The sequence below is a fragment of the Hyla sarda genome, chromosome 4 (genome assembly GCF_029499605.1).
Source record: "Hyla sarda isolate aHylSar1 chromosome 4, aHylSar1.hap1, whole genome shotgun sequence".
Classification (NCBI taxonomy): domain Eukaryota; kingdom Metazoa; phylum Chordata; class Amphibia; order Anura; family Hylidae; genus Hyla; species Hyla sarda.
Genome location: NC_079192.1, coordinates 15,414,644 through 15,432,681, shown reverse-complemented (window position 1 = coordinate 15,432,681; position 18,038 = coordinate 15,414,644). Strand labels below are relative to the sequence as shown.

Genomic DNA, 18,038 nt, shown 5'->3' with positions numbered 1-18,038 from the left:
CCACTCGAAATTGCTTTGCCAGAGGAGGAGACCGGGGGGCCCAGGAGCGAAAAAAGCGATCCCTCGGAAGGGAGGCGAATTCGATCCGGTAACTGTTGAACACCACATCCCTGACCAAAGAGTCCTGAATGTGAGAGGTCCAAATGTCTCGAAAAAACAATAGACGACCTTCCACCCAAGAAGAAACTGCGGGTGGGGGCCTCACTTCATGCAGAAGTGGCCTTGCGGTTGCCTGATTTGGGTGCAAAGCGGCCAGACCGGTTGGAGTCCGACTTCCAAGAGGGGCGTGGCCAAAACGAGGGAGCCTTCCAGTCCCGCGAGGGCGCCTGCCCGGACCCTTTGCTGGAGCCAGAGGTCCGAAAGGACCGAAAGGAAAAGGGCTTCCTTTGGGAAGTAGGGCAAGCCTTATTTAGAGGTAACAAGGAACTCTTACCTCCCGTTGCCTCAGAGATAATTTTATCAAGGCATTTGCCAAAAAGACGGCTGCCCGTAAAGGGAAGCTCAGTGAGAGACCTTTTGGATCGGCATCCGCATTCCAAGCTTTAAGCCACATAGAGCGGCGGAGAGCCGCTAGGTGACCCACAGCAAAACGGGCTTCCTGCATGGAAGCTGCACGCAGGAAGTCCCCAGCTTTAGCACATTGGAGAGCCAGAGCAGATAGATCCTCCGGGGGGCATCCCGCTAAGATATCCTGATGGAGCTTTTGGCACCACTCCGCCAGGCCCTTGGACAACCATGTCGAGGTGAAGATGGGAAGAAGAGAAGAGCCAGCTGCTTCAGTGGCAAACTTCGTTAAGGATTCTACCTTCTTATCCGTGGGATCCTTGAAGGTAGCGGCATCTGCCAGAGGCAGTGTAGTCGTCTTAGAGATCTGGGAAATTGGTGGATCCACTGAGGGAGGGGAAACCACCTTAGTGACAAGGCCCTTGTTAAATGGATAACGTTCTTGAATTGTCTTGATTCCCGGAAAGCTCTTGTCTGGATGTTTCCATGCGGTTTCTAGAATGTCGTCAAAGTCAGCGTGAGAGCTGAACTATTGAGGTGCTGGCTTAACACGATGAAAGGATACTCCTGGATTGACATCCGAAGATCCTGGGTCCTATAAGTGAAAGGTGTCTCTTGGGGCTGTCACCAAAGAGTTCACCATTGCAATCGAGTCCGGGCGGTCCTCTGAGTCAGATGCCGGCCCGGAAGCCTCGTCCACCAGTTCACCAGGGGAATGAGAATGAGTAGAGGCAGTCCTGGAGGGGGGCAACCCTGACCGAGTACGCGTCTCTGGCGTGGCAGAGCAGCGACTCCGAGAACGTCCTATAGAGGAACGACGTTTGTGCCCAGATGACCGGGGGGGGGGGGGGGCGGACCCACGAGGGGAACGCTCACGTCTATCTGAATATCTGAAGACTCAATGGAAGAGTCAGACGAGGCACCCCTAGGACGCTTGTGAGAGCGTGAAGTATGTGGAGACGAGGAACGGGCCCTTCCAGAGGTCCTGCGCAGGGAAGACCCCTTCAAGGCGGACACCACTTCCCGGGATGCCTCAGCCACCGAACGGGAGACTTTGGTCAAGTCAGCCATATACTGGGACAGGGAAGAAACCCAGGCTGGTGGAGCGGCTGAACCCTCCGGGACCGAAGGGACATCAGGGGGTACCAGGGGGTCTGGGGGAGCAGTGGAGCAGGCAGGGCAAGTGGGCTCAGCAGAGCCAGACATCTTGGTATTACAGTGCTTACAGAGATAGTAAGTCACGGAAGTTCCAGGTTTCTGTTTAGAGGAAGGAACAGCTCTGGATACGGACATAATGTAGAAAGAAAAAAGGAGATAGGAACTTTCTCACCCTAGTCTGTGTCCCCTGTCAGCTGCAGTGAGGAGAACTCCCTCTGAGCAGCTAGAAAGAGAGTGAACATGCCAGCCAATAAGAAGAGAGGGGCGTTCATGAAGCAAGGCACTCACTAACTGACCCCTTCTAACTGAAAATTGCGCCCACGGCGCTGATTGGAGGCTGCTTCGTGCCTCTGTGAGCTCCTAGCCCTGTGGGCGGAGCTATTGATGGCCTTAAATAACTGTCATGGCGCCCGCTCCTTGTCCCGAGCGCATCTGACGGCCGTTTTTGCGCCCGGGGGAAGAGAGCGGGCGGACAAAGCGCCGGCAGAGACTGCCGGTGAAAGAGAAAGTAAGCCGGCGCTGAAGCGCCCGGCTCACGGCAGCGCCGCGGCTATCAGCCGCATATAAGGCGCTGCCGACAAAACGAAAGTAAACCGGCGCTGAGAGCGTCCGGCCCGATACAGCGCCGCGGCTGACAGCCGCATATAAGGCGCTGACATGGTAGCACACACACACATAAGTGTAGAGCCCCATAAAAAATGCCCCTTCAGGTGCCACTCCTCCCCCAGAATAAAGTACAGCCCTTGCATAGGCTAGTCCATAAAGTGTAGGTGGGCCAAAACAGGGGGTCTCCAGAGGTTGCGAGTTCGTACCTATGGAGAAAAAAGGGGGGAAAGTACTTACCTCAGTCAGAAGAACTTACCTAAAGGAGTCTTCAGTGAAGTATTCATATTCAGTCAGCTTTAGTTACCTGCATCACGCCTGGCTGCTATGCGCGAGCGAGGTGAGCAGGTAAATAGGGGGACCCGGACCCATGAGGTACCACCCAAGCGCTGACCGTTGGCGAGGGGGGTTAACAGCGCATATACGCAATGTCTGTGCCCCCTCACTCGCAATGGGGAAACGGGGAACCGCAGTCCCTGACTAGTCCCCACCTGAAAACAGAAAAGAAAAGGAATAAAAAACTAACACGTCCCTAACTAGGAAAACAAAAAAACAGAAGACCTGGTCTGGAGCAATCCAGACCATGTCCACCTCTTTCAGACACTAAGCTTAAACTGATTGGCTCAGAGCCTGAAGGCGGGTATATCCTGCTGGGAGGAGCCAACTGTTTTTGTTGCCATAGTGTCACACCTCCTAGAGACAGCAGCATACACCCACGGTCTGTGTCCCCCAATGGAGCTGATAGAGAAAAAGCATATCTGTCTTTGAGAAAAAATGTCCTAGGGACATGTCAAAAGTTTTAATTGATCAGGGTCTAAGTGTTCAGATTTCAACCAATGATGAGAATGAGCAGGAAGAGAAGGGCGCAGCCACATGCTCTTTACCCTGCTCTGTTTCTATGAGACCTGGACTGATCGTAGACTTATTGTATAAGCATGGGAATGTACAATACAGAGAGTGTATAAGCACAGAATGGTGTATACGTCCATTCTGATAATGTGACACAGCCAGCCGGAAGACAACACGCTAAGCGCACACTCCCCCCCCCACTTCAGTTGGAGTGCGATTCCTGGGATTGGACTCCAACTGATGAAAACTTTCGATATATATCTTTTAAATGACAGTGCCTATTTAAAGGGGAACTCCACTTTAAAGCGGTACTCCGCCCCTAGACATCTTATCCACTATCCAAAGGGGATAGGGGATAAGATGTCTGATCAAGGGGGTCCCACCACTGGGGACCCCCATAAGCTAAGCTGCGGCACCCCAGACATCCGGTGCACGGAGCGAATTTCGCTCCGTGCCGGATGAATGGTGATGCGGGCGGAGGCTCGTGACGTCATGACCACGCCCCCTCAACGTAAGTCTATGGGAGGGGGCTTTATGGCCGTCACGTCCCCTCCCATAGACTTGCATTGAGGGGGCGTGGTGTGGCTCAGCAGGGAGATCATGGGGGTCCTCTGGGGCGTAATAATCCTTTAAGCATATCGTTTTTAAGTCCAACTTGGTGAGATCTCTCCTGTTTTGAGGCCTAGAAGGTGACAGGAAAGTCCCCTCCCTATTTCTGCCTAGTGATTTAAGAAGCAGAAGAAAGGGGCGTCTAACAACCCAGATTGACTTCTTGTTGTCAGAAAGACAGCAGCCGCCTGTTGGGATAAGGGAGATGAAGCATTAGTTCAGAAGATGCAATGTACAGGATAATGATCCTACAGGAACTGTAAGAAATCACTGTGATAGTGTCCGACCCCAGACCACCTATAGATTAGCCCTTCACGCTGAGATATGTAGAACACCTACCCCTTCCATGCTCCCTAATTCCACTCCTTCCAAATATCTCTCCGCCACCTCAAGCAGTGCCTCTAGTGGCCACTCAGAGAACCAGTCAATGGTCGTGCAGTTAACAAGAGCCGGGTACTGACGGATGCGATTCCTGCAGCAAAAGAAATACAGCATTGGGTCTTCACATATAGGTCTACACTTTAATTACAGGTTTAGGATTATGCATCACCATACACAACCGTAGTAGAGACTGTGGTTATACTTATTACACTTAGCTTGGCTGTGTACCACCATTATGATTTCCTATGAAGAGGTTGCGACATAAAAATGGCTGCTTCCACCTGCTGGAGCCAGTGACAGAAAAGGTCAGGAAAATAAATGGCCTATACTGAAAGTTAAAGGGGTACTCCGCCCCTAGACATCTTATCCCCTATCCAAATGATAGGCGCTAAGATGTCTGATCTCCCTGCTGCACCTGGCGTTCATTTAGAGGGTTGGGTGCAGCGGCGGGGGTTCGTGACGTCATGGCCATGCCACGCTTGTAATGTCACGCCCATGCCCCCTCAATGCAAGTCTATGGGAGGGGGCGTGACCGCGACGTCACGAGCCTCCGCCCCGCATCACCAGTCATCCGGTACGGAGAGAAGTTCGCTCCGTGCACCGGATGTCTGGGGTGCCGCAGCTGAGATCGTGAGGGTCCCGCCGCTTTGCATAGGGAATAAGACGTTTAGGGGCGGAGTTTAAAAGTGGACAACCAAGTCTTGGTACTGGCGCAAAGGCAGTTTATGACATGATGCAATGACATAAATGTAAAATAAATTATTATTCTCTGTTGTCTAGTGAAAGCTATCTGCTGCCTAGACTGATCTGTTAAGCATAGACACGTGTGGAAGGACTATAAGCACCAGCACAGGTACTTCTAACAGGGTATTCTTACCTAAAGGGGTCACCCACGGGGCTCATACACAGGACGATATGCAGGTTGTTGCGCACTCTCTCGATCAGGAAATTGAAGAGACTCTCTGGATTGTCTGGAATATTTTCTGCCTTGGCTTTTTCTTGTAAGATGGTCTTGATCTACAACACAGAGGAGGCATGTGGCTCACCAATCCTCAGATCACAGCAATCCTCACGATGAAGATAAAGACTGATTTTCAGATTTTTCTCAGGCTCGCCATAATTATACGGGCAGAAAAGACTTGATGCCCAGCGAGGTAGGATGCAAAACAGGATTTCTTTATTGAGGACACATGGTCAGCACATAAAACCAACGCGTTTCGGGTCAGACAGGACCCTTAATCATGGCATAACAAAGTTACAAAAACAACAAGTTTAAATAAGAATATCTATGGTCACATGTAGAGTGACGTCATTACAATAAAATAGTAACATAAAAAATCTGGACCGGAGTGGACTGCACCAGAAAAGATGTAGCATCCCTAGGCCCTAGTGTCTGAGGGACCCAATGGCTCTGCTGCCACATCAGAGGACAACATCATTACCTCTTCAAACTCATCCGCTTTGTAGAGGTTAGGGACCTCCCCAGAACTCAGCACGTTGTTCACGTCCTCCAGGAACGATTCATCAGTGATCTGTGTGTCCGTGAGGAGGAAGACGGTGGGTCGACCGTCTACACCCGCCAGGCGGTACAGTTTTTTAAGGTCTGCAAAGTTCAGGGTTAAGAAAGACAATTCAGAAAAAATGGATCAGCGGAAGACCAAGTCAATACATCGGAAAATACAAAATAAATTAAGCTTTGCACTCACCTTCTCTGAACTCCTGCTTACGGTAGCCTCGGGTCACCTCTAGCTGGAAAACCTTGTATTCACAAATGTAGGCTGCTAGACGAGCCAGACTTTGCCGTCCACTGCCCCCAATGCCGATCAGTAACATATTTCCCCGTGGCTGGCCAATGACACGTACAATGCGGGTCACTGGGGGAAAACAGAAGTCACAGTCAATGGAAGGGATACTGGGGGGGGGGGACTTTTATGACATGCACATAAATAAAACTCTGCTCATTCTCATATTTCTAGTCAATTCAGCGGCTCCATGGCTGCCTTTGAAACCGATGTGCAAATATACACAATCTATTGAGGTGGTGTATATGTAGTAGACTATAGGCATCGCAAGTCTACCGTAAAGTCGTATGGGAGAAGGCCACGCCCCCTTCCAGCCTCCTTCCCTTCCCCTTGGTGTGAGTGGCAGAGATCCTCTGGCACGACTTGATAAATGTCCTCCACAATGGCTAGAATAGCAGCTTACCCACAACTAGAAGAAAGCATTGCATATAGTACTGACTAGGGATGTCCCGATATCATTTTTCTAAGACCGAGTACGAGTACCAATACTTTTTTTTTTTTTTTAAGTACTGTGACAGGGTTTTTTTTTTTTCTTTAATGGGAAATTTTTTAATTAATTTTTTTCAAGTTTTTATAAGAGAAAGGGCTTTTTTTAATTTAAATATATATATATATATATATATATATATATATATATGTATATATGTGTGTTTATATATCTTTTTTTTTCTTTTATTTAAACTTTTTGAAAAGGGGGGTGATTCAAATATTTTATTGGGAAGGGGTTAATTCACACTTATCATTTTTTTACACATCTATTTTTTTACTTTTTTAGTCCCCATAGGTGACTATTACATGCAATCTGTAGATTGCATACTGATCGATGCTATGCCATAGCATAGCCGTGATCAGTGTTATCGGCGCTTCTTTACTAATGCCTGCCATGGCTGGCAGCAGTATTGGAGCGTCAATCAGACGGCACGGAGCACGGCAAGTGACCTCCGGCTGTCCTCTCAGCTGATCGGGACACCGTGATTTCACCGCGGCGATCCCGAGCAGCATCCCTGAGCTAACCAGCAGTTAATCTCAGGACTTTTAGATAACGCAGTCAACTTTGATTGCGGCATCTAAAGAGTTAATGCGGGTCCCGGCTATGATGTGCGCTAAGCTGCTGAGCGCACTATACAGAGAGTGCAGGCGGCTTACCGCACCTCCGTCATACCTGCCGGCAGGTGTCGGACCAGGTATCGGGGACACTTGCACGGGTACAAGTACTGGTGCAAATGTCTAGTATCGGTCCTGATACCAGTATCGTTATCGGGACATCCCTAGTACTGACATGGGCTCAGAAGACATACCGTGCTGAATGGCATCTGTAAACAGGACCAGCTTCTTGGCGGTGGCTCCGGGCTGCTGACTCTGCTCCTGTAGCTGATTCATCATAAACGTCTTTAGGACATTGAAGTCTGTGATGTCCTCGTACACCGGAGGCTCCCGCATAAAATCACCTGGGCAATAAAGGGCAATTTTGCATAAGTATTTTTGCAGCTCTATTGTAAAGTAAAAGGTATTGGAGCTTTATGGGCCAGTAGCGACACAAAATTTTCATTATTTTGGGCCAATTTTTGCTTATGAAATGCTTAGGCTGGGTTCACATCACATTTTTGCCAAAAACGGATGGAACAGTATGGGAAAAACTAAACCGTATGCGTTTGTAAACTGTATACTGTTTTTAAAAGTGCATACAGTTCTGTCCGTTTTTATTAAAAAAAAAAAAAAAAAAAACATACGTTTTTGATAATTTTGTACATTTTTAATGGGAGGGGTGTTGGGTGGGGACTTAAGGATGAAAATGCGCATGTGTAAAGTAAAAACCGTATACAGTTTCCCGTATGGAACTGTGTACATGTGCGTTTGTTTCCCATTGACGTCCATGTTAAAAAAAACGTATGCGGTTGCAGTACGGTTTTTAAACCGGAGACAAAAACCTGGTCAACCACAGTATTGACTCCGGTTTAAAAACCCTACTGCAACCGCATGCGTTTTTTTTTAACATGGACGTCAATGGGAAACAAACGCACATTTATACAGTTCCATACGGGAAACTGTATATGGTTTTTACTTTACACATGCGCATTTGCATCCTAAAGTCCCCACCCAAGACCCCTCCCATTAAAAATGGACAAAATTATCAAAAACGTATGGGTTTTTAAAAAAAATAAAAACGGACGGAACTGTATGCACTTTTAAAAACAGTATACAGTTTACAAACGCATACGGTTTACTTTTTTCCCATACTGTTCCATCCTTTTTTTGCCATACGGGTTTCTTTCGAAAAACGGATTGAAAACAGTATGGCAAAAACGTGATGTGAACCCAGCCTTATTCTACCTGGGAGGTTTTCATATTACTGCAAGTCAATGGCCTAGATCAGTGCTTTCCAAACAGGGTGCCTCATGCTTTTGCAAAACTACAACTCCCAACATGCCTTTGGCTGTCCGGGCATGCTGGGAGTTGTAGTTTTGCAACAGCTGGAGACACGCTGGTTGGGAAACACTAGCCTAGATAAAGGGGAAAACAATACAATGCTCTTAGTATGACCCAGAGCGGTCTACCGAGTGCTCATATACCGTGTTTCTCCGAAAATAAGACCGGGTCTTATATTAATTTAAGTCACTTAAAACACACTAGGGCTTATTTTCAGGGTAGGGCTTATTTACATCGAACAACATACCGTACATTGTCCCCCAATGCCCCCTCCCCCGGTTTATCAGCCCAGCGCTGCACCCCACATCGGGGGACTAATCGTACCGTATGTCACCCGAGAGCGCTGCTTCTTTCCCCCTCCCCCCTGCCAAATAATTATCAGCAGCTGCGCTGTACTCTGTATTCCTGTGCCCGGGCTGGAAATATAAAAAAATAAACTTTAACTTACCTTCATCCTCCGTTCCCCCCGTTGCTAAGGAACCGGCCTCATGGTCCCTCTGCTGTTCTTGCTGCTTCCTGGGGATGGGAACGTCACAGAGCCTTCAGCCTATCACCGGCCGCAGCAATGTCCCGCCTCTGCCGATGATAGGCTGAGCCCACTGTCATATAAGAAGCCAGCCGGCTTCTTACATGACAGTGGGCTCAGCCTATCATCGGCAGAGGCGGGACATCACTGCGGCTGGTGATAGGCTGAAGGCTCTGAGACGTCCCAACACCAGGAAGCAGCAAGAGCAGCGGAGAACAGTGACGCCGGTTCCTTAGCAACGGGGGAACGTAGGACGAAGGGAAATTAAAATTAGTTTTTTAATATTTGCAGCCCGGGCATTGCCTAGGGCTTATTTTCGGGGTAGGGTGTATTTTCGGGGAAACAGGGTACTACCTACCAAACACAGGTGGCTGTTTGCTGGGGCACAGGTTGTGGTAAGTGAGGTCAAACAGAGAGCCCAACTTTTCACTCGCGATCCCTAGAAACGCTTCAGTATCTAAGGTGTCCACTAGTCGATCCGAAAAGACTCTGCAAGGAGGAGAAAAAAAAAAGATTCCCGCAAAAAAGAAGACAAGACTGTTACAATACAAGACAGAGCTTTGATATGGTTTACATATACAGTGACCCCCCGACCTACGATGGCCCCGACATATGATCAAATTGACATACGATGCTTTTTTATGTCGGGGCCATCGCATTAAGTGCTATCCGGCAGCGCCAAATGCTTAAGCTGCTGCCGGATAGCAGCTTAATGTTCCCCGCGTGGTGCGGTAAGTATTACTTACCCCTCCACGATGCTCCGGGGTGCCCTCCGGGTCCAGCACTGGTCTTCCGGCGTCTTCTCGGCCCTCTCCGATGACGTCAATACGCTGCTGCGCACGTCATCCAATAGGAATGGCGTACGCAGCAGCGTAATGACGTCGCTACGCAGGCCCAGTAAGGCCTTGCGGAAGACAGAAGAGGACCGGAGAAGACAGCGGAGGACCGGAGAAGACAGCGGAGAACCGGAGAAGACAGCGGAGGACCGGAGAAGACAGCGGAGGACCGGAGAAGACAGCGGAGGACCGGAGAAGACAGCGGAGGAGCGGAGAAGACAGCGGAGGAGCGGAGAAGACAGCGGAGGAGCGGAGAAGACAGCGGAGGAGCGGAGAAGACAGCGGAGGAGCGGAGAAGACAGCGGAGGAGCGGAGAAGACAGCGGAGGAGCGGAGAAGACAGCGGAGGAGCGGAGAAGACAGCGGAGGACCGGAGAAGACATCGGAGGACCGGAGAAGACATCGGAGGACCGGAGAAGACAGCGGAGGACCGGAGAAGACAGTGGAGGACCGGAGAAGACAGCGGAGGACCGGAGAAGACTCGATGGCTCGTTTGGAACGAATTACCATCGTATGTTGAGGGACCACTGTATGATCATTCAGTTCAATGGGTGCAACACAATGCTACATTTTCCCTAAGGGTGCGTTCACACTGAGTAATTCAAGAGGAATTCACGAGGAATAATTTCGGTCAGGAAATTGTTGCCTTCTCCATTAAGCGGAATTCAAGCGGAATTTCCGTTCAGAAATGAAGAGGAATGAAGAGGGAGGCTATTTAAAGGGGTATTCCAGGAAAACTGGCTCCAGAAAGTTAAACAGATTTGTAAATTACTTCTATAAAAAAAAATCTTAATTCTTCCAATAATTATCAGCTGCTGAAGTTGAGTGGTTGTTTTCTGTCTGGCAACGGTGCTCTCTGCTGACATCTCTGCTTGTCTCGGGAACTGCACAGAGTAGAAGAGGTTTGCTATGGGGATTTGCTTGTAAACTGGGCATTTCCCGAGACACGTGTCATCAGAGAGCACTTAGAAAAGAACAACTCAACTTCAGCAGCTCATAAGTACTGAAAGGATAAAGATTTTTTTATAAAAGTCATTTACAAATCTGTTTAACTTTCTGGAGCCAGTTGATATATATAAAAAAGTTTTTTCCTGGAATACCTCTTTAATCTACTTTTCTGAATTCCCCTCGAATTCCGCTTGAAAACGATGTCGGGCAGAATTTTTTTTTTTACCATTGACTTCTATTGGATTCTGGTCGCGGATTCCGCTTGAAGAATGAACATGCTCTTTCTTCAAGCAAAAAGGAATTCAGCGTCGGAATTCTGCTAGCTGAATTTCCGCAGTGTGAACAGGGCAGCGGAAATAACATTAAAGTCAATGGGCAGAGGAGATGGGCATTAATTTGGAGCGGAGAATTCAAGAGGAATTACTCAAGTAAATTCCTCTTGAATTACTCAGTGTGAACGGGCCCTAAAGAGGACAATGCAGGTAAAGTGTATGGCCTACTTATACAGGCACCACTGACGCTGTACCTGAAGCACTCATGGAGCCAGAGTTTGGTGATGCTCTGCTTGGTGTCATGGAGGTCGCGGTGGGCTCGGAGCATTCCTTGGAAAACCTGTGAGAGGATGATTGTGAATACAGACGGTTGCAGAACATAAATCCTCTCCCTATCCATGATACTATGTCTTCTTTCATTAAAGGGGTACTCCGGTGAAAAACTTTTTTTTTTTTTAAATCAACTGGTGCCAGAAAGTTAAAGGGGTATTCCAGGAAAAAACTTTTTTTCTATATCAACTGGCTCTAGAAAGTTAATCATATTTGTAAATTACTTCTATTAAAAAATCTTAATCCTTTCAATAATTATCAGCTGCAGAAGTTGAGTTGTTGTTTTCTGTCAGGCAACAGTGCTCTCTGCTGACATCTCTGCTTGTCTCGGGAACTGCGCAGAATAGAAGAGGTTTGCTATGGGGATTTGCTTCTGAACTGGGCGGTTCCAGAGACAGGTGTCATCAGAGAGGACTTAGACAGAAAAGAACAACTCAAATTCAGAAGCTCATAAGTACTGAAAGGATTAAGATTTTTTAATAGAAGTAATTTACAAATCTGTTTAACTTTCTGGAGCCAGTTGATATATAAAAAAAAGTTTTTCCCTGGATAACCCCTTTAAACAGATTTGTAAATGACTTCTATTAAAAAATCTTAATCCTTCCAGTACTTATCAGCTGCTGTATGCTTTACCGGAGTATCCCTTTAATGTGTAACTACACATATTCCAGTCACACCTATAGAGCGGTCATATCTACAGTCATGGCCGTAAATGTTGGCACCCCTGACATTTTTCAAGAAAATGAAGTATTTCTCACAGAAAAGGATTGCAGTAACACATGTTTTGCTATACACATGTTTATTCCCTTTGTGTGTATTGGAACTAAACCAAAAAAGGAAGGAAAAAAAACAAATTGGACATAATGTCACCGAACTCCATAAATGGTCTGGACAAAATTATTGGCTCCCTTAACTTAATATTTGGTTGAACACCCTTTGGAAAAAAAATAACTGAAATCAGTGGCTTCCTACAACCATCAATAAGCTTCTTACACCTCTCATTTAGATCTGGACTCATTGCTGCCACTTCAGAACTCTCCAGCGTTTTGTTGTAATCCATTTCTGGGGCTTTTTGACGTATGTTCGGGGTCATTGTCCTGCTGGAAGACCCAAGATCTCAGACGCAAACCCAGCTTTCTGACACTGGGCTGTACAGTGCGACCCAAAATCCGTTGGTAATCCTCAGATTTCATGATGTCTTGTACACATTCAAGGCCCCCAGTGCCAGAGGCAGCAAAACAACCCAAAACATCATTGACCTCCACCATATGTCACTGTAGGTACTGTGTTCTTCTCTTTGTAGGCCTCATTCTATTTTCGGTAAACAGTAGAATGATTTGCTTTACCAAAAAGCTCTATCTTGGTCTCATCTGTCCACAAGACGTTTTCCCAGAAGGATTTTGGTTACTCAAGTTCATTTTGGCAAAATGTAGTCTTGCTTTTTTATGTCTCTGTGTCAGCAGTGGGTCCTCCTGGGTCTCCTCCATAGTGGGGTCCTTCTGGGTCTCCTCCATAGCGGGGTCCTCCTGGGTCTCCTCCATAGCGTTTCATTTCATTTAAATGTGGACGGATAGTTCGCGCTGACACTGATGCTCCCTTAGCCTGCAGGACAGCTTCAATATCTTTGGGACTTGTTTGGGGCTGCTTATCCACCATCCGGACTATCCTGCATTGACACCTTTCATACATTTTTCTCTTCCAATCCACGCCCAGGGTGATTATCTACAGTGCTATGGGTTGCAAAGTTCTTGATAATGTTGCGCATTGTGGACAAAGGCAAATCTAGATCTCTAGAGATGGACTTGCAACCTTGAGATTGTTGATATTTTTCCAAAATGTTGGTTCTCAAGTCCTCAGACAGTTCTCTTCTCCTCTTTCTGATGTCCATGCTTAGTGTGGCACACACAGACACACAATGCAAAGACTAAGTGAACTTCTCTCCTTTTTATCTGTTTTTAGGTGTGATTTTTATATTGCCCACACCTGTTACTTGCCCCAGGTGAGTATATAGGAGCGTCTCATGCTTGAAACAATCTTATTTGTTCCCAATTTTGAAAGGGTGCCATTAATTTTGCCCAGCCCATTTTTGGAGTTTGGTGACATTATGTCCAATTTGTTTTTTTTCCTCCTTTTTTGGTTTAGTTCCAATACACACAAAGGGAATAAACATGTGTATAGCAAAACATGTGTTACTGCAATCCTTTTCTGTGATAAATACTTTATTTTCTTGAAAATTTTAAGGGGTGCCAACATTTATGGCCATGACTGTATAACCCTATTCCCTTTATGATGCATTCATTTCTCATTTTAGGTCCCTCACCTTAGAGATGTCTCGGAGGTTGAACAGGTAGTGTATCTTGGCCGGGGTGGGAAGAAATCTTTGGGTAACTGCATTATATAATTCAATAGTCGCTTGTGTGATGACATCTCCCACCGGCTTTACTTCCTCATCAAAATCTTGCAGCTTTTGGCTCATCATTGTTCCAAAGATGCGTTTTATCTGAGATTCCTAAAGGAGAACAAGAAAATGAGGAATGGGATGGGAGAACGTCCACATAAGTCACTTGCAGCCCTGCACATACTAAGTAGTAGAGGTGAGTGTGAAATCATTGGAGCTGCCTTAAAGGGGTACTCCACTGGAAAAAAAAAAAATTTAATCAACTGGTGCAAGAAAGTTAAACAGATTTGTAAATTACTTCTATTCAATAATCTTAACCCTTCCAGTACTTATCAACTGCTGTATGATCCACAGGAAGTTCTCTTCTTTTGAATTTCCTTTCTGCCTGACGACAGTGCTCTCTGCTGACACCTCTGTCCATGTCAGGAACTGTCCAGAGCAGGAGAGGTTTTCTATGGGGATTTGCTCCTGCTCTGGACAGTTCCTGACATGGACAGAGGTGTCAGCAGAGAGGACTGTGGTCAGGCAGAAAGGAAATTCAAAAAGAAAAAGAACTTCCTGTGGATCATAACAGCAGCTGATAAGTACTGGAAGGATTAAGATTTTTTTAATAGAAGTAATTTACAAATCTGTTTAACTTTCTGGCACTAGATTTAAATTTTTTTTTTTCCAGTGGAGTACCCCTTTAAGGGGTACTCCGACCCTGGACATCTTATCACCTTTCCAAAAGGATAAGGGCATAAGATGTCTGATCATGGGGAATCCGGTCGCTCTGGCCCCCCTTCATTCATGTCTATGGGAGGGGACATGACGAGCGACCACAGCTGTCACGCCCACTCCCAGACATGAATGGAGGGGGCATGATGTCACGACTACGGCTCTCCAAACCAAGCGTTCTGAACATGCATGTTCAGAGCGCCGGGGTGCCAGCCTGAAGATTGCGGGGAGTGCAAGCGGCTGGCCCCCTCCCCCCCCACGTGATCAGACAATTTATCCAAAGATGTCCAAGGATGGAGTACTCCCTTTAAGGTTGGATTATTCATAAAAGTGACAATGACCTAGAGTGTAAGAGTGTGAGAACAACCTGGGGATAGTATGGGAATTATATAGGTTCTCCTAATGTACACGATTAACCTGGAGATAGTACAAGAAGAATCCAGGGGTATCAATGTATGAGAAGGATCTAGGGTCGTGCTGTACGAGACTGATCTGGACTAGGAGTCACAATAAATGTAAATGACCAGGGCATAAAATGAGGAAGATCTAGGATTCTCTATGCACTCCAATGACCGGGGGGATGGTAAGAGAATGACCAAGGAATCATAGTTTATGTAAATGGCCTGGCGATAAGAAAAAGACAGCTCTAGAAATCTCAGTATGAGAATGACCATGGGGATTGTCTGGGGCGGATGTAGAGGCATCCGTGTATGAGAATGAATTAGAAGTCTTAAAGGGGTACTCCGGTGGAAAACTTTTTTTTTTTTAAATGAACTGGTGCCAAAAAAGTTAAACAGATTTGTAAATTACGATCACTATGCAAAGTAAGGAAAAGAAACGGAGCACATACCACGTTGAGATGCCTTCATTTTCTGTATCTCTTTATTGCTTCATATCGGGGTAAGCGGTACAAGGGTGAGGAGGGTGGATGGGGGCTTAAGGGGAACCATGGGCAACAGTCCGTATCTTTATTGCTTCATATCGGGGTAAGCGGTACAAGGGTGAGGAGGGTGGATGGGGGCTTAGGGCCATGGGCAACGGTCCGTATCTTTATTGCTTCATATCGGGGTAAGCGGTACAAGGGTGAGGAGGGTGGATGGGGGCTTAGGGCCATGGGCAACGGTCCGTATCTTTATTGCTTCATATCGGGGTAAGCGGTACAAGGGTGAGGAGGGTGGACGGGTGCTTAGGGGGAACCATGGGCAATGGTCCGTATCTTTATTGCTTCATATCGGGGTAAGCGGTACAAGGGTGAGGAGGGTGGACTGGTGCTTAGGGCCATGGGCAACGGTCTGTATCTTTATTGCTTCATATCGGGGTAAGCGGTACAAGGGTGAGGAGGGTGGACGGGTGCTTAGGGGGAACCATGGGCAACGGTCCGTATCACGGGAGGGTGGATGGGTGCTTAGGGGGAACCATGGGCAACGGTCCGTATCACGCGGGATCGGGCCTGATGAAGCGCGATCCCGCGTGATACGGACCGTTGACCGTGGTTCCCCCAAGGGAACTGAGGGCCCCTGAGGGCCTGATGAAGCGCGATCCCGCGTGATACGGACCGTTGACCATGGTTCCCCCAAGGGAACTGAGGGCCCCTGAGGGCCTGATGAAGCGCGATCCCGCGTGATACGGACCGTTGACCATGGTTCCCCCAAGGGAACTGAGGGCCCCTGAGGGCCTGATAAAGCGCGATCCCGTGTGATACGGACCGTTGACCATGGTTCCCCCAAGGGAACTGAGGGCCCCTGAGGGCCTGATGAGGCCCCTGAGGGCCTGATGAAGCGCGATCCCGCGTGATACGGACCGTTGACCATGGTTCCCCCAAGGGAACTGAGGGCCCCTGAGGGCCTGATGAGGCCCCTGAGGGCCTGATGAAGCGCAATCTCGCGTGATACGGACCGTTGACCGTGGTTCCCCCTAAGCACCTGTCCACCCTCCTCACCCTTGTACCGCTTACCCCAATATGAAGCAATAAAGATACGGACCGTTGCCCATGGTTCCCCCTAAGCACCCATCCACCCTCCTCACCCTTGTACCGCTTACCCCGATATGAAGCAATAAAGACATACAGAAAATGAAGGCATCTCAACGTGGTATGTGCTCCGCTTCTTTTCCTTACTTTGCATAGTGATCGTGTCTGTTGTGAACTTCCCATACACGTGAAGCACTATCCTGTACTGCCTATAAGGGGATATCAGTGCATACAGGTGTTCTGGACTTTGACTAGTCAAGCACGGCAGGAGATTCAGTTTGGGTGGCGGTGCCGGTGTATATTTCTTGTTACGTTGTAGATTTGTAAATTACAAATTTATCCTTCCAGTACTTATTAGCGGCTGTATGCTACCAAGGAAATTCTTTGCTTTTTGAATTTCTTTTTTTGTCTTGTCCACAGTGCTCTCTGCTGACACCTCTGTCCATATCGTGAACTGTCCAGAGCAGGAGAGGTTTGCTATGGGGATTTTCTCCTGCTCTGGACAGTTCCTGACATGGACAGAGGTGTCAGCAGAGAGCACTGTGGACAAGACAAAAAAAGAAATTCAAAAAGCAAAGAATTTCCTCTGTAGCATACAGCTGCTAAAAAGTACTGGAAGGATAAAGATTTTTTAATAGAAGTAATTTGCAAATCTGTTTAACTTTCTGGCAGCAGTTGATTTAAAAAAAATGTTTTCCACCGAAGTACCCCTTTAATGTATGAAAATTACCTAGAAAGTGATATAGAAGTCCCAATGTAGTGATATAGTCCCAATGTATGAGAATAATTCAGGGTCTGAATGTTTGAGAATGACCTGGGGATCTACAAGTGATGTGTACAGAAGATATAAGAGACACTGTAATTCAGAATAAAAAATAGAGCAGGAAGTGCTCCCTAGTGTGATACCGTAAGGTGCAAAGGTAACGCAGAATGTGAATGTGCGCCTACCAAGTAAGGTTGTACTACGTCCAAGTACAACCATGGATAAGGGTACATAGAGTGTGAAGTTCCAGCAGCCGCTCCACCTTTCACAGATAACAGATCCAGACCAATTTCCTCCAAAATGGGCAGAGTCAGGAAGGCGCTTGAAACCGAGGTGAGGGTAAAACTTCTACTTTATTCCCATAATGCAACGCGTTTCGCAGAGGTTCCGCTTCATCAGGCGCTTGGAGGAAATTGGTCTAGATCTGTTAACTGTAATTCAGAGATATTGATACTTACTGAAGGAAAGGTCATGTTAATCAGGTTAAATCTGCTCTGGAGGCGACCAGAAATAGCTGTACGACCTCCACCAGGAGGACCCATAGCGGCCATTAGGAGCATGTCCTGTAGAAAGAATATAAGAAACGGGAAACACTGAGAACGAATGTGCGCCATATTGGTAAGAGACAATAAATTCAAGTGCAGAAAAGAAACAGAAAGAGTAGATGGTAAAAACATTAGAATGTTTGGAGCGGAAAAGCCGAAAAACTGGGCCAGGAGGGTTATGATTCCCAGCAGAAGGACCAAAAGTGGAGCAGAAGGGGTGCAGGGAGGGGTGCACGGGTGGTCACTGGATTGTTTGTGTGACCCTTTGCTGTAATAAGCCGTCGGTCGCGCATCTCTTATCACACAGGAAAAAGTTTTAACCCGTGAAAAGAACCCAATCAGCCGATAAACAAGTGTTTGCTTGTTTGTCAGCTGATCCTAGGCCCTGTTTGGCCAAGAATA

The 18,038-nt window shown here is 47.2% G+C and overlaps 1 protein-coding gene across 1 annotated transcript in view; it reads right to left on the bottom strand.

Moving 5' to 3' along the window:
- The window catches only part of DNAH2 (dynein axonemal heavy chain 2), a 243,720-nt gene that overhangs the window by 50,538 nt on the left and 175,144 nt on the right, over window positions 1–18,038 (bottom strand). Inside the window, exons 51-59 of the mRNA XM_056570087.1 lie at window positions 17,550–17,654; window positions 13,565–13,753; window positions 11,169–11,254; window positions 9,218–9,348; window positions 7,205–7,354; window positions 5,811–5,978; window positions 5,547–5,707; window positions 4,982–5,121; window positions 4,063–4,195 (exon numbers count right to left, since the gene is read on the bottom strand). Coding sequence (XP_056426062.1) covers window positions 4,063–4,195; window positions 4,982–5,121; window positions 5,547–5,707; window positions 5,811–5,978; window positions 7,205–7,354; window positions 9,218–9,348; window positions 11,169–11,254; window positions 13,565–13,753; window positions 17,550–17,654 — 1,263 coding nt within the window. The remainder of the gene's footprint in view (window positions 1–4,062; window positions 4,196–4,981; window positions 5,122–5,546; window positions 5,708–5,810; window positions 5,979–7,204; window positions 7,355–9,217; window positions 9,349–11,168; window positions 11,255–13,564; window positions 13,754–17,549; window positions 17,655–18,038) is intronic.